Raw genomic sequence first — 24,226 nt, 5'->3', positions numbered from 1 at the left:
AAAACCAAAAAGCCTAATGCCAAATGGAAAAATTCCTACCAGGCCCCCCGGACAACCAGGGCGACCAACCTAAGGTCCATAGCAAGGCCAAGGAAAATTTAAGACCCTGAGCTCAAAGGGAGTGGAGGGTGGGTGACTCGCGACAGGACGAAGGAGAATGAGGCCGAGGAGGGGCTGGCGCTGCAGCATTTAGGATGCTGACAACGCCCCCTCGGAGGCACCTGGTTGGGTGCCTGCCGATGGGGGTGGGCGCCAGCCAGGTGAGTGGGGGAGGCGGAGCTCAGGCTCCCGCCCACAACCACTCCCCTCTCTTTCAGGGAGGAGAGTCTTTCTCAGCACATATTATACTCTGCATGTTATAAAATTATACATATCCTTACATTATCTATTTACCATGTTATCAACCAATAAATTAGTGTATGTTTATTCAAAACCTGCCAAGGAGTCCAATTCATTTTGTTGTCTTTTTAGTATATTGTAAAAAGCTCTCATTCTTCCTTAAAGTCACAGTTGTCCTTGTCCCGCAATTTGTATGTCAATTTAGCTAGCTCTGCGTAGCTCATCAATTTTTCTTGCCACTGTTCTTTCGTTGGGATTTCCTCGTTCTTCCATCCTTGTGCTATCAAGACTCTTGCCGCTTTTGTAGCATACATAAATAAGTTCTTTGTTTTTCTTGGCAGGTCTTGTCCTACAATCCCTAGCAGAAATGCTTCTGTTTCTTTTTTTTTTTTACAAATGTCATTTGAAACATTTTTTTCAATTCATTATATATCATTTCCCAATTTTTTTAAACTTCTCTACATTCCCACCACATATGATAAAAAGTTCCTTCTTTTTCTTTACATTTCCAACATGTGTTTGACCCGGTTTTGTACATTTTTGCTATCTGTACTGGTGTAATATACCATCTATACATCATTTTCATATAATTTTCTTTCAGAAGAGAACGATCTGTAAATTTCAGATTTACTTTCCAGAATTTCCCCTCAAATTGTATATTATGTCCTATATCCTCTGTCCATTTGATCATGACTGATTTGACCTCCTGGCTGAATAACATTCTTTGGTCTTTTAAATGTGTTTGAGGGAGGGGAGTTATTGGTTTGTTCTTGATTTATTATATATTTTGTGTTCTCGTTTTGTATTTTTATGTTGTGAACTGCCCTGTGATATAATAATAATAATAATAATAATAATAATAATGTTGTACTTTGGAGCCTGAACTCCTTGTGAGTTGAACTTTTTGGCTCCCAAACACCGCAAACCCGGAAGTGAGTGTTCCAATTTGTGAATGTTCTTTGGAACCTGAACATCCAACGTGACTTCCGCAACTCCTGATTGGCTGCAGGGACTTCCTGCAGCCAATCGGAAGCCGCGCCCTGTTTTCTGAACATTTTGGAAGTCAAACAGACTTCCGGAATGGATTCTGTTCAACTTCCGAGGTACCACTGAAATGGTTTATCGAAGTAATAAAGATTTCTGTTATGAAATCTCTGTTTTATATAACCAGGAGATGTAGAGGGTAAGCACTCTTGCAGAAAATTGGTGGTATCAGTAAAGCGTTGCTATTTCTCACATGTTGAGAGATCAGGGAAAGTGTTACAAATTTTGCTTCTGAGACTCTGTCCTAATTTTGCCTCCAGGGAGAGAGGGGGGCAAAAACTACAAACAGACATGGTTCTCTTCCTTCTCCATTCGCTCATCTTTTGACCCATCCCTGCCTTGACGTCTCATATGTGGGGTTAGAAAAGGAGCCACAACTGAGTTTGTCGGATAAGAATGAAAAGCCACCCGCTGTCCAAAGGACAATGTGAAGCCATTTCTGCTAGTTGCTTTCTTTCAAGAGCATTAATTAGGAAAGAGAGAGAGTGCCATTTGGCACTATTATTAGTAATTATGAGATAACAAGCATTTCAGAGAAGGAATGAGCAGAAATGGATAAAGCGCGGCAGTTATATAGAATGCTACCATTGTGCAAGCAGGGAATAAAATCCAATTAATTAAGGCTCAAAGATATCTTCCAAATCGTTTTCAGAACTGGGCTCTCATAGTCCTAACCTACAACCCCATTTCCTGAGGAGCAGTTCCATTAATGTTAATAATGCTACTTCGGAGTAAGTGAATTTTGGATTGCAGTCTAACAGCAAGATCCTGGGACCAGCCGTGAAGTCAAATATGTGCTGAAAAGGGTACTAACCATTGCATTTTTTGCTATTTATTTCCTTGCATATGGATATGAGGATAAATGTGTGAAAATTAGGATAAATTCACACTAACATCCTGGTGAATTTTCATGAAGACTTAAAAAAATAAGTCACCAACTGGTGTGGAAATGTGGAAAAATGAGTAACCAAGAGAACTGAAATCGACATATTTGCTAACCCCTAGTTCCAAGGGTTAAAGGTAAAAAGCACCACCTTCTCTCCCCCCCCCCGATTTAGGGGTTCACATGTTGTACAAGCTTGCAATCGTACTCAGGTTCCTTTTCTTGAGGTGCAGGTGTGATTTTCTGAATTGTGGTTTTTTTTAAAAAAAATAATATTTATTACTTTTAAAGCTTACAAAAAAGAAAAGGAAGAAAGAAGACAAAAGAAAAAAAGAACAAAAAAGAGAAAAAACAATACAATACAAAACACAACCTTAACACATTAAACTAACACAATAAACTAAACCAAACCAAACAAAAACAATTTAAAAACATACATCATACCTTTTCCATATTCTATCTTTCATTCCCTTCTATCATTGACCTCCTCTCACCTCCCTCTTTGTATTCCCCTTCCATTAATTGTTTCAGCAATTCCTTTCCATCTTTCTCTGATTTTCTGAATTGTGTTTTGGATGCCACTCTTTTGGTGCAAGGAAACCATGACCCTGATCGTACTATTCATACGCAGCCTATTCTGACGCAAAGAGAAAACTCTGTGTCTTCCTCTCAGCTCCCTGAGACAGGAGCCTCTTCAGTCTCACAAAGTCCCCTTCAAGTTCCCAGGTGTCACGTGACGCTGGAACGCTCCAAAGTTCACTGGGAGTCCAAGAGGAGATAAAGTGCAAACCACAGGCTGCAGAATGAAGCGTCTGCTTTTCTTCTACATTTTCTTACATCTCCTTGGTAAGTAATAGATGGCGAGAGAAGCACCTAAGACTGAAGGATGAGGGAGAAACCAGTCCACCCACACACCCAACTTTTGTGATGAGCAATGGAACTATGAATCTGGTAGTTTTGTGAGTTATTTAAATTTCAAGCAGGGGGAAAAAATAATTTCCAGATGGACAAAGAGATAGCATTGGAGTGGCAATCTACATATCCAGAGCAGTGCAATTATGAAAGTTGGCTATTTTCTGAGTTTTTTGTTCTGTCTTCTACCCCTGAATTCCCGACACCCCACCCCCACCCCATGTAAGGCCTAAAGCGATGCACTGTAAAATGACTTCTGTTGAATATGCATGGCTATTTAGCATTCAAAGACCACAATTCCTTACTGCGGGAACTGAGTAAAGCAGAAGACAGAATATTTATAGAAATGGAAAACTGGAATCAAAACTGGACAGCAGCAGTCCATGCAAAATCAGCAGCAGTAGTAAATACTAGTACAAATAATAATGTAAACAGAAAACTTGATTAAAATCTAGCTCCTGGGGAAGAGGTTTTTAGAATATTTCTTTGAGCATTATTTTCCTTGTGAAAATTGCTTCCCCCTCCCCAGACTATTTTCCAAAACAATACACAAACTGTAACACGGCTATCATTTGAAATTCAGAGTTCTCAAATTCTGTTTTGCAGATCTCTAATGCAAACATGTGTCTGCTAGGGGGGAAATGTGCATATATTCATATAATTCACATATTTTTGAGCATAGCACTACAAAAATGCACTCTGTTAGGGGAAATTGCATAGAAGAGATTGCTTATGATGCCCTAAAACGCTGATGAGTTTACACTGTTGTTGGTCAGTCGTTTAGTCGTGTCTGACTTTTTGTGACCCCCTGGACCAGAGCACGCCAGGCACTCCTGTCTTCCACTGCCTCCCGCAGTTTGGCCAAACTCATGTTTGTCGCTTCAAGAACACTGTCCAACCATCTCGTCCTCTGTCGTCCCCTTCTCCTTGTGTGCCCTCAATCTTTCCCAACATCAGGGTCTTTTCCAGGGAGTCTTCTCTTCTCATGAGGTGGCCAAAGTCTTGGAGCCTCAGCTTCAGGATCTGTCCTTCCAGTGAGCACTCGGGGCTGATTTCCTTCAGAATGGAGAGGTTTGATCTTCTCGTGGACCATGGGACTCTCGAGAGTCTCCTCCAGCACCATAATTCCAAAGCATCATTAGGACTTAAAAAAACAACAACCAAAAAAACAACAACACACTCACAAACTGATGTGGAAATGTAGCAATCTGAGAGAAACCAAAAGTGACAGATTTTGTCCTTCCCTGCCTCCAACAAATATGCTCATCAAATAAATATCAAAGGCCCTGAGAGTATGGAACGACCATTGTTTGGAATCTACGCTGTTCTCTTAATCTCGAGCTGATTGTGAACCATAAAGACATCCCTTCTTACTCACGGCTGCCTCATTAGCCAAAAAGCCCACAATTTCTGTTGCTTCCTTGCTTCGGACAGGTGAGGAATGAAATAGAAGAAGCAGGATAATAAATTGTTCTAAGCTTTTATAGAATGTTCGCTCCAGTCAGATCTTTCATATTGGACGCATCTAAAACAAACCCAGTAACCTTCCTAGAGCCTCGGAGCTTGGAATCCAACTAATTAAACTTGCACCATCGTTGGCCCACAGGGCACCATTTCTTCAGAAAAAGGCTTTATTATCGTGAGCCGTGCTGCCGCCCCCTTATTCAGCCAGCAGCCTTCAGCTTGGTGTGACTTGGCCACTCACAACGCTTGCTAACTAACTCACAATCAATGGACCAAAGGCGCTTAAGTGCCTGGGGGGGGCTGGGGGGGGGGCTTCTCTGTTCAGCTTCAAGCAGGGCTTGGAAGTCATTTGCTCATTTTAGGCTCAGAGCAAGGTTGGGGCGAGAGAAGGATTATTCAAAGGAATTGGAGTCGTCCCCCGCCTGTGTTTTGTTTTGCTTGTTTCTGGCTAGAGCTTCTTGGCTGTTAATAAGCGATTTCTGGAGAGAGGCAGGTATATAGGGGATGCGAGGAACAGACTCTCTGTTTGTGCGTTCCTTTGCCACGTGTCTGTTCCCTACATACGGCCATTTGCCCCTACCCAGCCACCTCCAGCTTCTGCCCCCCAAGCTGGCTTCTTTGCTAGTTCTGAGGAAGGGAGGATGGGAACAGAAAATAAGTGATGGTTGCTTAGCAACCACCAGGCATGGCCTACAACTTGCGAGGGACTGAGAAGTATATCTGGAGATGGGCAGGCAACACTTGCTCCCTCTAAAAAGGCACCCCCCCACCCCCAAAGATACACACACGCCTGCAAGAGAAACTGGCCTTGGCAGAGAAACTGGTAAAGCAGACTTTCCCAAACTTGGGATGGTCGAGGGAACAGGCAGACGTGGGCAGTTCAGACAAGCACACATGCCCTCCTGAGTTTGGTGAGTGGGATATTAAGGTGTACTATTTTAGGGGGGTGATACTTAATTTTTTTGCTATTTTCTTAATGGGGCGGTTCTAAAAATATGTTTTGGGGTGTGAAGAATTCAAATCTGCTCTTATTTTTGTGATTGCACAACATCTCGTTGAGTAAGAAGCACATAAACTGCTTTCGGAAAGCCAAAGAATTTTAATGTTACCTTCTGAAAATGCCAGGTGACGGTAAACAAATAAACAAGCAAAATGAATATATAATATAACTGCAAGTACTCTGCAATCATTTTTCATGGTTTCTGAGCCATTTTACACGCATTTTACTCACCAAGCAAAACTAAATCATATTAATTTAATAAAAATAGCATTGGAATTACCAAGTCAGGCTACAACTTCTTCTTCTTCTTCTTCTTCAGTCGTTTAGTCATGTCCGACTCTTCGTGACCCCATGGACCAGAGCACACCAGGCACTCCTGTCTTCCACTGCCTCCCGCAGTTTGGTCAAACTCATGCTGGTAGCTTCGAGAACACTGTCCAACCATCTCGTCCTCTGTCGTCCCCTTCTCCTTAGCACCCCTCATTTTGGGTAGTTGAAAAATTCAACATGCCCTAGTGGGATATTGCCACTGCCGGCCATGCCCCCAGGCCCTGGAGAGGCCTCCTGGAAGTTGTACATGATTCGGCATGTATGAAAGCTGGCCTAAGTGTTTATTGGTACATGTGGGTACAGGTCCTCCATAGAATGGGAACCCTGATAAGGTGTTTTAACATGCTTCACCCCTCCTCCTTTCATACAGTGGTGCCTCGCAAGATGAAATTAATTCGTTCCGCAAGTTTTTTCTTCTTGCGAGTTTTTCGTCTTGCGAAGCATGGTTTCCCATAGGAATGCATTGAAAATCAATCAATGCGTTCCTATGGAGACCGTCCGGGGACAGAGGGGAAGCGCCGCGCGCCTTCCCCTCTGTCCCCGGACCTGTTTAAAGCAAGGGGCGGCGGGGAGAAGATTGCTTCTCCCCGTTGCCTGCCCCGCAATCTCCGGGGACAGAGGGGAAGGCGCGCGGCGGACCTGTCCCCGGACCTGTTTTAAAGCAAGGGAAGGGGCAGCGGGGAGAATCGCTTCTCCCCGTTGCCACCCCTTGGTTCAAAAGGGGTCCGGGGAGAGAGGGGAAGACGCGCTGTGCTTCCCCGCTATCCCTGGAGCTTGCGGGGCAAGCTTCGTTTTGCGAAGCAAGCCCATAGGGAGATGCGTCTTGCGAAGCGGCTAAGAAAACGAAAAACTCCTTCGTCTAGCGAGTTTTTCGTCTTCCGAGGTGTTCGTCTTGCGGGGCACCACTGTACTTAAGACAAACATATGACTGCATGGGCATGCTAGAAGGTATTGATGATGGATGCATTATTATTATTATTATTATTATTATTATTATTATTATTATCATATTTATATCTCACCTTCCCCCCTTATGGGACTCAAGGTATAAATGACCACTCCTAATGGCTCTGCACCTGGGAAAATACAAATACTGTGTAGGCTATCTTCCCCCTCCACCTTTTGTGGTGAATCAAAGCTTATGGGGCTTATAGCTTTCAAATGAATGGGTCAGGGCCCAATGGTGACCTATAGTGGTCTCCAGCAGTAAGACCACCACCATATAAAAATATGGTGAAAAATTCAAAAGTGGGCTTTGAATCCGTGTCTGGGCTAAATATGGGTCCCTGTTTGTGGGCAGTTGATTTAGATGAGGAGACTGGTGTGCAGAAGATTTAAGCAGCCTCTCCTCCAACGCCACTACTTAAATGGAAGTGAAACTATTGAGGCAACTGTAATTTAAAGAACACATTACAGTTTTGGTTGTTTTTAAAGCAACATATCAGGAGATCTGATCATGGTTGTACCATGTGGTTTTGCTCCCCCTCACCCCCATGACTTAAGAGAAATTCAGTACTTAGACTTACTTTTATAGACTCAAAAAGAAAATTTAAAAAGTAAGTGTGAAACTTGACGTGACATTCATGTCCCCAGGTTTCACCTTCTAAAATAACAGCCGTTGGAGGGGGGAACCCCCTTGGAGGAGACCATTTAGAAGAAGAAAAACTTTAGACGTCTTGAAATGTGTAACACCTTTAACATTATATCTAGTAATTTAGTTTTAAGAGGAGCTCGCCCCATTTTTGTTTAATCACAAGTATTACTATGAGTATTACTAGGGATGGGCGAATTGGTCAGTTTCATTTTCTCTCAGTTGCTCATTTTCCCAATCTTAAATTCAGTTCTCCACATTTCCACAGCACGGTTTACAGTATAAAGCCAGAAAAATACATAACACCATAACAAGCAAAACTATGCCACCACCACCCAACTTAAAAGGCCATAGATTGTTTAATTAATGCAATAATAATATAATAATAAATTTTTATTTATACCCCGCCCTTCCCGATTCAGAAAACCAGGCTCAGGGTAGCTAACAGCAAATTTAAAACACTTAATTGAGACAACAAAAAACAGCAAAAAATACAGTATAAAACGTGAATAACAATAAATTCAGAATTCAAAAATCAATTGGAGGGGGGAATCCATCCAATAAACATTAGATGATCACCAGGGCTAGCTGGCTAAATTAGTCCTATTTGGGCCAATGAGGAGACCAGGGGAGAATTAGCTGTGGGATCCCAGAGTGGGTAATCTTCATAAAAAGGGGAGGGGGAGAGAAGGAAGGGGAATAAAAGATCAGGCTAAGTTCAAATTGAAAGCCAGGCGGAATAGCTCTGTCTTACAGGCCCTGCGGAAGGAAGTTAAATCCCAAGGCCTGGGAGAAGAGGAATGCTTTTGCCTGGCACCTAGATATATGTACTGAAGGAGCCAGGCGAGTCTCCCTGGGGCGAGTGTCCCACCGGGGGGGCGGGCACCACAGAAAAGGCCAATTCTCATGTTATTTATTACATTTATATACCACCTTTTCTCCCAAGAAGGTCAAGGTGTAACACGGTCCTCCTCCTCCCCATTTCAATCACACAACAACCCTGTGAGGTAGGTTAGGCTGAGAGATGATGGCTGGCCCAAGGAGACTGGCCCATAGCCCACCACTCTAGACATCACACCACACTGCCTCTGTGTATCATTGGCTCTCACGCCACCTACTGTCTAGGCTCCCTACCTTCTGTTCAACCACTCCCCATGGGCGCCAGCCATCACTGCAAGCAGTAATATATATATTGGGTTTGTTTTGAGGGGTTGCTGGTGGGGAAAGGCATGGAGTGGATGTCTCTGGCTCGCCATGTTTATCGTCGTGTCCAATGAGGGCAGGTTGGGCAGAAGCAAACACAGGGATCAGAAGGGAGTTTTTGAAGCTGCAGGTTGCAGGGGGCAGGAGGAAGTTCCACCAGAGCAAGGAGCTTAATTGTTGTTGTTTAGTCGTGTCCGACTCTTCGTGACCCCATGGACCAGAGAATGCCAGGCACTCCTGTCTTCCGCTGCCTCCCGCAGCTTGGTCAAACTCATGTTATTAGCTTCGAGAACACTATCCAACCATCTCATCCTCTGTCATCCCCTTCTCCTTGCGCCCTCCATCTTTCCCAACATCAGGGTCTTTTCCAAGGAGTTTTCTCTTCTCATCAGGTGGCCAAAGTATTGGAGCCTCAGCTTCAGGATCTGTCCTTCCAGTGAGCACTCAGGGCTGATTTCCTTAAGAATGGAGAGGTTTGATCTTTTTGCAGTCCATGGGACTCTCAAGAGTCTCCTCCAGCACCATAATTCAAAAGCATCAATTCTTTGTTGATCAGCCTTCTTTATGGTCCAGCTCTCACTTCCATACATCACTACTGGGAAAACCCTAGTTTTAACTATACGGACCTTTGTTGGCAAGGTGATGTCTCTGCTTTTTAAGATGCTCCTCAAAGCAAGCCACACATTATTTGAGCATCAGCCACACAGACAAAAAAAGAAAGATCACATCGTTTGCAAAATTCACCCTACTGGCCCTTAGCGTCACTCACCAATGCAAGTGGGAAGGCAAAGAAGATTCTCAGGCCATGGAGATGACTTAGGCCTCCTAATAAGACATAGCAAGCTCTCTGTGAAGAAGCAAAATACCCTTGGAGGTTTAGAGTAAAGCTCGTGGTGCTCCAATCAGGAGCACTCAGCGTTGTTGCTGGGAAACTGATCGAAATGCATGTCAATACCACAGTCTAAAAGAGAAGGCTGTATGTGGCTGTACTTAAGCTACAGGTGTGATTTTTGGGTTTTGTTTGTCCACCCTAGACTCGCAGAGAACATGCCTAAAATCTGGAAGGGGCAGAAGTCCTGCCAGCATTTGTTATCTGTCATGTTATTATTATTATTTTTAATTAATTTTTATAATGAAATATTTTTAGAATGTGTGATTATTTGATTGTTTGGTTATTTGATTATTGTTAGCCGCCCTGAGCCCGGCTTCGGCTGGGGAGGGCGGGATATAAATAAAATGTATTATTATTATTATTATTATTATTATTATGTGTGCACACATACACACACTGCTTCAGGGGGAGGTAAATCCAGCAGAGACGGACATCTTGCCCAAATATGCTGGATTTTGCCTGTTCAGCAACTCCCTCACCCTCAAAGATGCTGCACCAACTGCCCTTCTGACAGTGATTACTGTAAACATCCTTTTTTGGTTTGGGATTTGTAATGGTTCTAGGGGTTGCTCGTGCGTAAGTCGTCACCACACCTGGCTGAGTTACCTGGGTGAACCCGATTCTGTCCGGACAGCCACTCACCCGTGGCTGTCTCAGTCGCTGGCAGAATCCGTCAGTGGGCGTTTCTTGAACTTCTTCCAGCAAAGAAGCTCTTTGATGCCTAGTCTTCGCCTACTCTCCCTGCGCGGAAGCCTTCTGCGCAGGGAGGGTGTGGGCAGCGGAGGACCCTTACTCTCCCCGCTGGTCCCCGGTGAGGAGTCATGGGACCGCCTCGCCGATTCCCCCATCTGCCCCCCTTCTCCACTGGTGCTACACTGATTTCCCTCCCCAATAGCTGGGCTGCTTCTCTCCCTCCTGGGACGCTCTCCGTAGTCCCTCTGGAGCCCTCCCTCTCCCTCTGGCTCTGATGGCAGTTCTCTGACATCCACCTCCCCCCCAGGACCCCCTCCCCCCGGCGCGATTTTCCGATTCAACCTCGTCTCCTTCCTCGGCCGACGATGCGGGGAATCCCCTGAAGGAGCTGTCACCATCCTCTGAGGATTCAAAACCAGCTTCCCACCCGCTCCGATCTCTTCCCGCAGGGTGGACCTCCCAGTATGATTCTTCTCCCTCTGACACCTCCCCTCCCTCCTCTTCGGAGGCAGGAAAACCCACAAAGTCCTCTTCATTGTCTGTTGTTCCAAATTCTTCCTCCCAGAATCTCGCTAGTGGTTTTGGTTTATCCGGGAACAAGCTGTGGAATTCTCCCACCAGATAGCCGTCATTGATCGACTCAGCGGGGACCCACGTGTTTTCTGACCTGGGTTCTCCCTCCCAAGCTACCAAGTACTCCACCTGGTGACCTCGCCACCTTGAATTGAGTATTTCCATGGCTTGGTTGCGGTGTTCCCTCTCCTCTACCCACAGGTGGGTGGTAACTCCTCCCTCCCACCCCGGAAATTCCCGCCCCTCCCTGTATGGTGAAAGTAGGGACCGGTGGAACACTGGATGTATCTTCATGCTTTCAGGCAACTTGAGCTTGAATGCCACGGGGTTCACCTGCTGTGTTACCTAAAAAGGCCCCAGCCGCCTCGGCTGCAACTTTTTGCACCCTCTCTTTAGGGGTAACCCTTGGGTTGACAACCACACCCGGTCCCCCACCCGTATGGCCTCCCCCTCCCGACGGTGCTTGTCCGCCTGCCTCTTGTAAATCTCCTTGGCCCGCTCCAAGTTCATCTTGAGTTGCTGGTGCAAGGCCTCCATTTCTTCTACAAACTGCTCTGCTGCGGGTACACTCCATCCTTCCTCCCCCCTCCCCGGGAAGGCCCTGGGGTGACACCCATAATTGGCCATGAACGGGCTCATTCCCGTGGACACATGTTCAGCGTTATTGTACGCAAATTCAGCCAACGCTAGTTTCTCTACCCAATCGTTCTGTCTCTTGCTGACGTAGCAGTGTAGGTATTGCTGGAGTATACTGTTTGCTCTTTCTGCTTGTCCGTTGGTCTCCGGGTGCCTCGCTGTTGAGAAGCCCACCTCGACCTGTAGCAAGCTCATGAGCTTCCTCCAGAACCAGGAAGTAAATTGTTTCCCGCGATCCGAGATGACCCTCGAGGGAGCCCCATGCAGCCTGAAGATGTGATCCACAAACAACCTGGCACATTTTGGTCAGTAGATCGACCACTACCATGGCTGCTGTCTTCCCCCTTGACTTGGGCAAATCCGTCATAAAATCAATGGACACCACCTCTCAGGGTCTACCCGGTGTAGGTAAGGGTTCCAATAATCCTGCGGGGGCAGCCCTCTCCCCCTTTGCCCTCTGGCATCGGTTGCACCCCCGTACATATTCCCGTACGTCTTCCCTCACCTTTGGCCACCAGAACTGCCGGGTGACGAGCAGCATGGTCTTGTGCTGTCCAAAGTGCCCAGCTGTTGGGTTGTCGTGGAGTTGTTTGAGTACCTTCCCCCTCAAGGTCTCCCCTGGTACATACAGTCCCCCTTATAGTACAGTAGCCCTTCTTTTTCCTCAAACCCTCCATGGTCTTCCCTTCCATCCCGGAGTTCCCTGATTTTCGCTTGAGCGAACGCATCGTCTCTAGTAAGCCCGGCCAGTTCTCGTTTCCCAACCAACACTCCCCCACACACCCATCGGTCCTCAGGAAACATGTGTCGGATCTCCGGCAGTCCCTCTCCTTCCATGTACTCCGGCTTCCTGGAGAGAGCATCTGCTCTTACATTTTCCTCTCCCGGCACATATCGTATCTCGAAGGAAAACTTGGAGAACTCCTGAGCCCATCGAATCTGTCTCTGGTTGAGTACTCACGCGGTCCGCCAGTATTCCAAGTTCTTGTGGTCAGTACAAACCTGGATCTTGTGCCGCGCCCCTATCAACAGATGTCTCCATTGCCGAAAAGTCGCATAGATCGCAAGCAGTTCGCGGTCATACACGGTATAGTTTTGCTCTGACTTGCTCAGCTTCCTTGAGAAAAAGGCACACGGCCTCCAGCTCTGCTTGGCCCCTGGCTGCAAAAGGACCGCTCCGACGGCTCGGTCAGACGCGTCCGTCTCCAGTCTCATGGGCTTCTCCAGATCAACGTGCAGGAGCTGCTCCTCCGAAGCAAACGCCTTCTTCAGTCTTTCAAAGGATTGCTGGGCACTTTCTGTCCACGCGAACTTCTTTTTGCTACTGAGACAATCTGTGATGGGTGCTGTCAAGTGAGCGAAGTTCTTTATGAACTTCCTGTAGAAGTTGCTGAATCCTAAGAACCTCTGCACATCCTTCCGGGTTTTGGGGGCCTTCCATTCCAGCACTGCCTTCACCTTGCTTGGGTCCATAGCTAGGCCCTTGTCTGACAACTTGTACCCCAGAAACTCGACCTCTCTGGCGTGAAATTGGCATTTTTCCAGCTTGACCCACAACTGGTGCTTCTGCAGTCTCTGTAGTACTTCCCTGACGTCTCTGACGTGTTGCTTCTCATTGTCCAAATAGATTAAGACGTCATCCAAAAAGGCTACGCAATTCTTGTACAACAGGGATCCCAACACGTGGTGCATGAAAGCTTGAAAGCAGGCGGAGCCCGATTGTAATCCAAATGGCATGACTAAGTACTCAAAAGCTCCTAGGGGGGTGAACATGGTAGTTTTCCATTCGTTCCCCCTCCCTTATCCTAATCAAATTGTACGCTCCCCTGAGGTCCAGCTTGGTAAAAAATTTCCCCTGCCTCACCCGTGTTAAAATGTCGTCAATCCTGGGCATTGGGAAGGTCACGAGTTCTGACACCAGATTTAACGCCCAGTAATCCACTACAAGTCTGGGCTGATTAGTCTCTTTTTTGTCCACAAAGAACACCGGACTGCCCCCGACAGCCTTTGATTCCCTTATGAACCCCTGCTTCAGGTTCTTGTCAATAAATTGCCGCAACTCCTGCATCTCCCGTGGGACATGGCATACAGCTTACCCACCAGCAGCTGAGCCCCTGGGAGTAAGTTGATTTGGCAATCAAAGGGCCTGTGGGGGGGTAGTCTATCTGCCTCCTTCTCGCTGAAGACTTCTTTCAGGTCAGCATATTGTGGTGGGACCTCCCCTCTTTGTTCCACGGCCAGCCCAGCCACCCTGGCCACCGTCATTCTTGGGTTCTCCCCTCCCAGACAGTGTTCTAAGCAGTAAGCTGACCCAAAGGTGACTGACCGCTGATGCCATGACACTACTGGATCATGCAGTGCCAGCCAGCTCATCCCCAGTATTATTGGGGGTCCTGCCAGTGTGGCCACGTGAAAGGCAATGGTCTCCATGTGCCTGGACACCCTCATTCGCATTGGCGGGGTCTGGTGTGTCACTTCCCCCCCAGAAGTTCCCTGCCATCGATGGTGGCCACTTGCAAGGGAAAATCTAGGGGCAGCAGGTGGAGTTGGTGCTCCAGAGCGAAGTCCCTGCTGAAGAAATTACATGAGCTGCCCGAATCCAGCAGCCCCTTAACTTTGATGGGGTGCCCATTTGGGAGTTCTAGCACCACTTCTATGGCTATAGCTGCCTTGGGAGGGTCCGGCTGGGGCACTTCTATTGGTTGCTGGCCTGGCTGCTGCCCCTGCTGGTTGGCAGCCAGGCGTTGTTGTTTCCCTGTGCCTGCCCTTCCTCCCCCTTCTCCTCACAGCCAGCAGCCCCCACCATCCCTTGCCAGGCTTTTCTTTGAGGGCAGACCTTAGCAAAATGTCCTGGGCGTTGACAGAGGAAACACTTCTTGGTAGTTTTCCACTCCTTTCCCTCCCTTTTGCAACCTTCACTGGAGTTTGAAACCTCGAGCGCACCATCAATTTCCATTGGCTCCGCCGCCTGGGAAGGCTGTCTCGGTATCTCAGGAATGCGGTAGTCATGGCAATGTTCCCCTCTCCCTTTGCACTTCTCCTGAGCCCGCGCTTCCTGGCGTACGCCAATAGCAAGCACAGCCTTTGTGAGCTCATCCATCGACCGTGGGCGGGGCGCGTGGGACAACTCGTCTTTCACTGCTGGGGACAGACCCTCCTCAAACAACATTTGTATCGGTTCAGAGTCCAGATCCCACCCGAGCCGGTGGATGAGCATCGCAAAACGCGACCAGTAGTCTCTGACAGACTGGCTCCCCTGCCTGCACCCCATCAGTTCCCGCCGAGTCACACTTTGCTCCACTTTGCTGGAGTACATCGCATCTATTGCCTGGAAGAATTTCTTAAGGTCCTTCAAGGCATCATTTTGCGTTGCCATTAGGGGCCTGATCCATTCGTGCGCCCCATCCTGCAGATGCCCCACTATGTAAGCCACCCTCTCCCCGTCATCAGCAAAGTCATCATTCTGCAGTTCCAAAGCTTACTGTACTTCCGTTCGGAAAGCATTGTAGTCCTGGGGTTTCCCACCAAACTTGTGTACCAGCCCCAAACTTGTGTACCAGTCCTTGCGATGGGAGTGGGTCTGACCTGTGCATCCTGAGCCCGTCTTTCGTCCAGCCGTGCTGTCAGGACAGCTACATGCTGTTCCAAGTCTCGGTTCCTCTCTACCAGACTCTGCATTGTAGCTGGTTGCTCCGTCTCTCCGGCTGTCCTTGTTCGGCTCATCGTGCTGCCTCTCTGGGGCTGCGCACAAGCAATGTAAGGGACTGACGGATTGCTGTAATGGTTCTAGGGGTTGCTCGTGCGTAAGTCGTCGCCACACCTGGCTGAGTTACCTGGGTGAACCCGATTCTGTCCGGACAGCCACTCACCCGTGGCTGTCTCAGTCGCTGGCAGAATCCGTCAGTGGGCGTTTCTTGAACTTCTTCCAGCAAAGAAGCTCTTTGATGCCTAGTCTCCGCCTACTCTCCCTGTGCGGAAGCCTTCTGTGCAGGGAGGGTGTGGGCAGCAGAGGACCCGTGCTCTCCCCGCTGGTCTCCGGCGAGGAGTCATGGAGCCACCTCGCCGATTCCCCCATCTGCCCCCCTTCTCCACTGGTGCTACGCTGATTTCCCTCCCCAATAGCTGGGCTGCTTCTCTCCCTCCTGGGACGCTCTCCGTAATCCCTCTGGAACCCTCCCTCTCCCTCTGGCTCCGATGGCAGTTCCCTGACAGGATTTAAGCAACAGGACTCAGGATGCTTCCTCAAGCGTGGCTCTTCTGTGGCCACATTTTGCTTTGTAGATTTTCTTCAACATTTCTAAATAATGGCAGTTGACGATCCTTCGCCATGATGAGCACAAAGCACTTTCTTGGCTGCCCTCTTCTCAGTAGATTGGGAACGGCTTCAGGTGTGAAAGAGGGCTGGGCGGGGGCGGGGGCGGGGGCGGGGAGCAATTGCCAGGCACCCCCTGTTTCTGCAGTTAACAGCTTGTTGCCGTTACCCCTCTGCCATTTCTGCTTTGGATGCTGCAGCGAAAGCAGGAACTGCCTGTCAATCTGTGTGCTGTAGTGCTTGCTGGAGTTTGCCAAAATATATGAAGCCATTCTCTGCCTAGAAATCGCCTGCAGACTCAGCTCTAGTCTTTTGTGAGCTGAACAGTAGAACATTGTGGGAACAGCAGGGCAATCTCTCTCTGGCAAACAGCCATAGTTCTGTGGTACAGTATAGCTCCTGGTTCCAATTCCCTGCATTTTCACTCAGGGCTAGGAATTCACCTAAGCTTCCTGGTGTATATGAGGCTTATTTTGATCAGAATCGAGTATATACTTCTAGAGTTAACACTAAATTTGTTTTTTTCTGGTAAATGAGCCACCGTAGTAGCTAGAGGGCCCTGAAAATTTGTGTCCTGGGCTTTTTAGACTTGTCTACCCATGTGCTATCTGAAACCAAAGGGGCACATTTCAGATGTGAAATATATTGGTATTATTTTCATTTCTCCTATCCCACTACCACTGTTAGCTTTTCCAGTGGGCTTGTTCCACAACAAATCAACACACCTTTACAACATCTGTGCTTTGTTGTTGTTGTTTAGTCATTTAGTCGTGTCTGACTCTTCGTGACCCCATGGACTAGAGCACGCCAGGCACTCCTGTCTTCCACTGCCTCCCGCAGTTTGGTTAAACTCATTGTCAGAGCTGCCCGAGGTCCCAGCTCACAAAGGACCAACGCCAGTCCGTTGTTATATATAAAAGTCTTTATTGAAGTGCAGTTTCGATTTCAAAGCCGCGGCGCGCAGCTCTACGTCTTAAACTCTAGACCGCTGAAGCTCCGTCTGAATCTCCTCCCCCCAGACACCAGTTTAAGACTCTAGCCTTGCTCCACCTCTTCCTTTGCTCTTTCCTCCCCTGGGTCCGCCTGTCCGCTGGGGTGTTGCCCTTTCTAGACTCTTCTGACCCTGAGTCCCCTGAGTCTTCCCCCTGCCTCCGGAGGGCTTTAGGACCTGGTTCCCAATCCGGGTTTTCTGCTGTCCCGCGCGCCTGTACATTCGAACTTGGCGCGCACGTCCAGCCGGCAACCTTTCTCCTGACTGTTACATTGCTCCTGTCACTGCTTCCCCCTTCGGGGAGGCTAGCTGGACCTGACTTCCCCTCCGTTCCCTCACTCTGCGATGGAGGCGTGGCCAGCCCTGATTCATCTTCTCTCCCTGCTGGAGGAGAAGCTGGCCCTGATACATGGGACTCTTCCCCCCCCCACTACGCACTGGTGGAGGAGCTGGTCCTGATCTCCCACTGCTGCTTTGGGAGTCCCCGCTGGCCCCTTGCTTCTGGTGTGTCCCCCCTGGGACCCCCCTTGCCCTGGCCATCGGCGCCCCCCTCTGGGAATCTTCTGATTCGCTGGAGAAGCTCATGGAATCTCTCGGGCCACTTTCATACTCTCCTACGCTGCCCTCAGATTCTTCCCCTTCGCTCTCCATTTCCTCTCTCCCCTGTGCCTCTGCTCCTGAGCCCCTGACACTCATGCTCGTAGTTTCAAGAACACTCCAGCCATCTCATCCTCTGTCGTCCCCTTCTCCTTGTGCCTTCCATCTTTCCCAGCATCAGGGTCTTTTTCAGGGAGTCTTCTCTTCTCATGAGGTGGCCAAAGTATTGGAGCCTCAGCTTCAGGATCTGTCCTTCCAGTGAGCACTCAGGGCTGATTTCCTTAAGAATGGATACGTTTGATCTTCTTGCAGTCCATGGGACTCTCAAGAGTCTCCTCCAGCACCATAATTCAAAGGCATCAATTCTTTGGTGATCAGCCTTCTTTACCGACTCTCAAACTTTGGGGTTGTTGAAATATACACAAGAAAATATACAAAAGAAAATCAATTTGACTCAAATCAATGTGACTCCAATTGGGTCTCTTAGATCCATTTTTTAAAAATAGCAACGTGGAGTAAAGTTGCTTCTGGACCCTCTCTGGGATTAGCTGAAGTTTCATTAGATTCATGGTAGATCTGCCTCTGGCTGAGAGAGACCCAGGCCTGAAGACCTGGAGAATTGCTGTCAGCCAGCAACATGTCTGCCTAACCAAGAAGCCATTTCTGCAACACTTCTGTCCACACAGGCACAGCAGTCCTGTCAAAGCTTATTGTTATTGGTGTTATGTACTGAAGTTCTCACCCTGGGCCAGCAGGGGGATACTGTAGATAGTTCAGGTCCACATATGCAAATAAGGGATCGAAAGTGACGTTCAGTGATTGGATAGTTACAGAAAATGGTTACTGTTGCATTCTAGTGGAGCTCTATATAAGCAGGCTGGCTGAACCTTCAGTTCAGTTCTGTTCTGGCCTGTGAATAAACAAGAGCTGTTTGAAGAATCGCTGTGTCATCTGATATGTTCACCCACAACTTAACAATTAGCTTCTGTGGTTTTTTGGTCATTCTCAGGGACTTCAAGCGCAGTGTACAAACAATGGATTCCAGACACCAATTTTGAAAATGCTTCCAACTGGGATAAGGGCCGAACCCCGTGCGGCAACGATGTCGTCCTTTTTCGGAGCAGTGAGGTACCTTATTTTGTTTCTTTAAAAACACACACACACACATAAAATTTACTGTGGCGAGTTTTTCTGGCAGTTGGTGAAACCATGTCCCTGTTTCTTCCAGGTTGTGTCAGTCTATGTCCAGTCATCCCACTCCTTGACAGACATGGTAAGTGCACCTGAAATCATGGCATGTAGAATCGAACGCAGGGCAGGTGGGGCTTGTCTACCTGGGAAAGGAGCCCGTCTAGGAGAAGGAAAACCCTGGTCCAAAACTCCGCTGCCTTGCAGGACATCTTTGGGAGAAAAAAGGCCAAGACGTAAACCCTACACAAATGCAGAGTGGAGTCCCTAAGACGTTTGGGTAGCTGACTGTATGCCTCCTTTTGGCAACTGCTGCAGCCAAGCTGGTGCCAAATCTAAATAATAATAATAATAATAATAATAATAATAATAATAATTTATTTATACCCCACCCTTCCCGGTTCAAAAACCGGCTCAGAGCGGCTAACAATAAATTTAAAACACTTAATTGATGCAACAAAAAACAGCATAAAATACAATATAAAACGTGAATAACAATAAATTCAGAATCAATTTAGGGGGAAAATCCATCCAATATACATTAGATGATCACCAGGGCTAGCTGGCTAAATTAATCCTATTTGGGCCAGCGAGGAGACTAGGGGAGAAATAGCTGTGGGATCCCAGAGCGGGTAATCTTTATAAAAAGGGGAGGGGAAGGGAAGGGAAGGGAAGGGAAAGAAGGGGAATAAAAGATCAGGCTAAGTTCAAGTTGAAAGCCAGGCGGAATAGCTCTGTCTTACAGGCCCTGCAGAAGGAAGTTAAATCCTGCAGGGCCCTGGTCTCGTGGGACAGAGCATTCCACCAGGTCGGAGCCATCACTGAGAAGGCCCTGGCCCTGGTGGAGGATAATCTAACTTCCTTAGGGCCTGGGACCTCTAAACTATGATTATTCATGGACCTTAAGGTCCTCTGCGGGGCAGACCATGAGAGGTGGTCCTGTAAATACAAGGGCCCTAAGCCCTACTTTCCTTTGGACCACATCAGAGAGGCCAAGAGGGGATGTCTTGTCAACTGGCCAGCCCAGGACCTCCATGCACACTGCCAGGGAGGTCACTTCAGTGCTGCTAACACCGAGGTTTTGACTTCACCCCCAGAGGCGCACTCCATTGTTTGTTGAGCCAGATGGATGAAATCAAATCTCAAACACACTAAGAAACAGGGTAAAGAGTGGGATGCAGGGATTATCTGAAGGAGGGGTGCATTAGGAGCCTAGGGGGCAGCAGGGGTCACTAAGAGGGAAGTGGGTCTCAGGAGGGTGTTGGAGGGAGGGCCTTTGGAGCACATTCACATCTTATTTACAATTGGCCAGGCTAGAGCTCAGAGCGAAACACCTTCCTTGTTTCATATTTAAAGTTTTGCTGCTTGTTTACCGTTCTGGGTCATCACCAGTCACAGGGGGAAGCAATTATTGGCAATAGCTACTAATTTTCTCATAGGTTAGTTACCTGCGAGAAGTGAGTTTTGTGCATGTGTGGTAAGTAGTTCTATATAAATATTTTATGCTATAAATTTCCTTCAGCCTCATGTTTTTGTTACTAAGAACGCATAAACATATTTTTCATGCAACATTCTTTGCTGAATTTTATTGCGTTATTATCTTCCATAGTGGGTTGTGCAAGCCGCTATCCTGAATAATGTTTTTTATAGGGTGGGGAGCCCTGGGGATGAGCTTATGGAACCAAGGGGACGGTGAACTGAAAAAATTTGAGAACCACTGGGTTAGATGAACTAGCTTGTTGACTATGTTGGAGTAGGACTAGGGGTCCATTTTTCTGTAGGTTCTTATTTTGTTGTATTTGTGAGGAGAATCAGAACTTACAGGGTTAAGCAGTTCTGAGTGACGTCTCACATTCTGAGGCATGGCTATGTTCACATAGGGGAGTGTTTCTCTGTGTGTGTGTCTTTCTTTCTTTCGCTTTTGACGGGAAAGCGGAGGGATGGCAGCAAATTCTCCTGGCTGATTTATGTTGTTATGCTACTCATTAAAAACTATTGAAGATAAGAAAAAAGTCTGCTTTGCAGTGCAATTTATTACCCACACAAAGCAACAGCTTTCCCCACTGTGTGATCTCTGCTAAAAGAGCTAAGGGAGCTGGAAGAAGTTTTTGACCGGCACGGACAGCCAGTGACGCAGCAAGGAAACGTGCCGGACGCCATTTTATCTAACAGTATTAGCTGCACGTTTTGCCATGTTGGGGGTATTGAAACAACAACAAAATCAACTTTACAGCCATTTGTTGGATGACATTGATGTCTAGTTTTATAAGAAAGGTATTTTTAAAAAGTAATTTGCATTCACCCTTTAAAAACCACCTGGTTGTTGTTGTTTAGTCGTTTAGTCATGTCCGACTCTTCGTGACCCCATGGACCAGAGCACGCCAGGCACTCCTGTCTTCCACTGCCTCCCGCAGTTTGGTCAAACTCATGTTAGTAGCTTCGAGAACACTGTCCAACCATCTCGTCCTCTGTCGTCCCCTTCTCCTTGTGCCCTCCATCTTTCCCAACATCAGGGTCTTTTCCAGGGAGTCTTTTCTTCTCATGAGGTGGCCAAAGTATTGGAGCCTCAGATTCACGATCTGCCCTTCCAGTGAGCACTCAGGGCTGATTTCCTTCAGAATGGATAGGTTTGATCTTCTTGCACTCCATGGGACTCTCAAAAGCATCCATTCTTTGGCGATCAGCCTTCTTTAAGGTCCAGCTCCCACTTCCATACATCACTACTGGGAAAACCATAGCTTTAACTATACGGAGCTGCCATCAAATAAATTTAATTCTGGTCCGGGAGTGATGTTTTTATAGCATTCATGCACGAATGTCAGTTTTTATAATGTAACAAGAAAGCAGGCTAAATACTAAAGCAGTGGCTTTGAAGCTTTCTACACTCACATTAATTTGTTTGCTAATGGACCTCTTTGTCTCTGATGCCAGGCTTTGTGGCTCACAGTTTGCACTGTGCTTTAATGTTGAGCCATTTACAAAGATATATAATAACTTAAATGTGGAAAGTTGGGAAAGGCTGTGGCTCGGTGATAGAACTTCTGCTTTGCATGTGAAAGGTCTCAGTTTGATCCCCAACATCTCCAGGTATTTGTGTATAGAATATTTGTATTTTTAAAATTTATATCCTGCTATTCTGCCAGTGCGGAACGCAAGGCATCTCAAAGCATAAAATAAAACAGATACAACAACAAACCACAATATAGAAAACCTCACGATTAAATAAATAACCCTGCTGGAATCTGCACTGGAAACACTCACTATTTAAAAGCATGCACACACACACACACACACACACACACCCTCAGAAGACCCTGCTGCTACGACAGCCAGTTCATAGCCAAAGGCCTACTATTTTGCCTGCCTGTGAAAGGAAAGCGGGAGGGGGGGGGAGTCTACCCTCTTGTGGAAGGGAGTTCCAAAATCTAGGAGCAGCCACCAAGAAGGCCCCTTCTGGTGTCCTCACCAAACTCGTCGGTGAAGGTGGCGGAACTGAGAGAAAGGCCTCTGCAGAAGATCTCAAAGCCCAGGCAGGTTCATTCAAGGAGATACAGTCCTTTGTTTCTCCTAAACTGCCAAACATTCAAACCTTAGCTGGAGAAAGCCGTGGCCCTTTCCAAGCTCTGATGGGCCTCTCGTTCAAAACACAAGAGAGACTCCCTGCTACCAGGAGACCATTGCCTAACCATGAACTCCCACTGATAAACAACAACAAACTTCCCAGACTGCTGGTCAGCAGTCCAGCCAAGAAAGAAAGAAGGCCACCCATCAGCCATAACATTTTAGCTGCCCTCCCTTGTCTTTCTTTTCAGTCTATGCTATCTCCGCAGGAGCCCATTTGCAACCATGCAATTAGGGTTGTCATATCCGGAATACTGCAGTTGGCAGCAGTGTCCAGGCAGAAATCGTCAATGTCCAGGAAAATACAGGCGTATGGCAGCCCATGTCGGCAGTGCTGCTTTTCCATAAAAAATAGCTCAAAAACAGCATTTGCCCAAAAAGCTCAACAACTTTGGCCAAAAAAACTCATCAGCTTTTCTGTCCAGATTTTCACTGTTTGAAATATGGCAACCCTGGACGCCACTGACTGAGCAGAGCCTGTTTTCGGGCATGTTCTGGAGGGAACAATTCCACATTTGTGAATCGCTACGTGACTGAGTGGTTTTCTCCTTTCTTCTGTATTTTGTTGCTTCATCCAGGCGCCCGAGCAAGAGAGCGTCTCGCAAGGATGGGAGATGCCGTTTCCCATCCAAGAATATCATTTTTGACTCCCATGCTCGGCCGTTCTCAGAGCACTTAAATAGCCAAGTGAGCACACAGAGACGAAGCAAAACTACTTTGCAGCAAGTAGCCCTTTGTTGCTGCTGTAAACAACGATTGTGTGAAAATATACACCTTTTAATTCTCCCCGCCCTTCTGCTTCCAACAGCGCTTGTTCTGGGAAATGGCAACTGAGGTTGCTACGGTGATTTGGTTTTTTCTCAGCCACTGACTTACCAGCCATTATCTAGCTGAATTCGGGAGTGTTTGTATTCTGCAGTGGCACAGGACAAAATGAAAGGGCTGTCTTGCCCACGCAGGATTCTTCCCACCCGCCCTGGACGTCGGCCCAGCTCTAGGTCCTAACTCCAATGCAAGAGCAGAAGAGCGGGGACATATGACAGGGTCTTGTCAGCTGCTACACCAGGCTGTCGTCCTTTCCACCCTGGGAGACCCAGTTGGCGGTGGAAGCTGGTCTATCGCGTACCCTCCAAGTGTCCTGATTTCTCCAAGGACAGTCCCGGAAATTATGAAAGCCATCCCAGCTTCTGATTTGATCCTGTTTCCCCCGCCACTGCTACCGCTGCTGAGCTCAGGGGTAGGATGTTTGTCCTTAGTGGCAGCTGCAAGGCTCTCCACAACTGCTGCTCCCAGCCTCCTCGTCTGGGCATCTCGTAGCGGCTACTGGAGAGTAGGCAAGGAGGAGGAGATGCTGTACCTGCTGAGACCCAGCCTTGAGTGAGGTGCCGGCTATGAGGTGCCGGCAAAGGGCTGCCCTGGGCAGGAAGAAAGGGGGAATGGAGCAGAGCACAAGGGGCCTTAATTATTATTATTATCAATGCTTTGTGGATTCACGTCTAATCTTGCCCCTTTCTCAAATTTATTTATTGGTGTGTGGCTTTGTCAGAGACTGGTCTGAGGGGGACTGGACTGAGGAGGGATGGTGGAGACCGGGCCCCCCTCCTCTTGAACCTTCCAATTTTGATTTACAGCAGTGGTTAGAGGAAGGGCACAGCCCAGAGACAGGTGAACAGAAGAGTTGGGGGAGACAGAGACAGAGAGCAGCCAGCTGACACGTTGTCACTGGAAAGCATTCCCAATCCCCCTTCTCCCAGAACCCGGCATGCATTGAAAGTGCAAGAGCAAAGAACTCAGAGAGAAATAGCCCCTGGTGGCTGGGGGGAAAGTGTTGTTGCTAGGAAGGGAGGCGGGAGGAGTTCAGTAGGTCCAACGCCATTATCCAATCGGATGCCTTTCTGTTTCTCTCTGTGAATCTTGAATAAATACATTGGCAAGAACGTCTTGTTTTCCCCATTTC

General features: G+C 47.6%; 1 protein-coding gene across 4 annotated transcripts in view; it reads left to right on the top strand.

The window, feature by feature from the left end:
* Positions 1-3,043: 3,043 nt before the first annotated feature.
* Positions 3,044-24,226, top strand: part of AMN (amnion associated transmembrane protein) — an 85,513-nt gene continuing 64,330 nt past the window's right edge. The window contains exons 1-3 of one of the 4 annotated variants that reach the window (XM_079948111.1): positions 3,044-3,112; positions 18,470-18,588; positions 18,689-18,733. In XM_079948111.1, the coding sequence (XP_079804237.1) occupies positions 3,070-3,112; positions 18,470-18,588; positions 18,689-18,733 (207 nt within the window). In that variant the 5' untranslated portion in view covers positions 3,044-3,069. Of the gene's footprint in view, positions 3,113-4,667; positions 4,818-4,846; positions 5,136-18,469; positions 18,589-18,688; positions 18,734-24,226 lie in introns of those variants that run through there. The other 3 variants (XM_079948113.1, XM_079948112.1, XM_079948110.1) reach the window with 3 other exon arrangements.

This window comes from Podarcis cretensis (genome assembly GCF_951804945.1).
Source record: "Podarcis cretensis genome assembly, chromosome: 1".
Classification (NCBI taxonomy): domain Eukaryota; kingdom Metazoa; phylum Chordata; class Lepidosauria; order Squamata; family Lacertidae; genus Podarcis; species Podarcis cretensis.
Note: the sequence above shows the minus strand (reverse complement) of the source record. Positions and strands in the feature narration are given on the sequence as shown.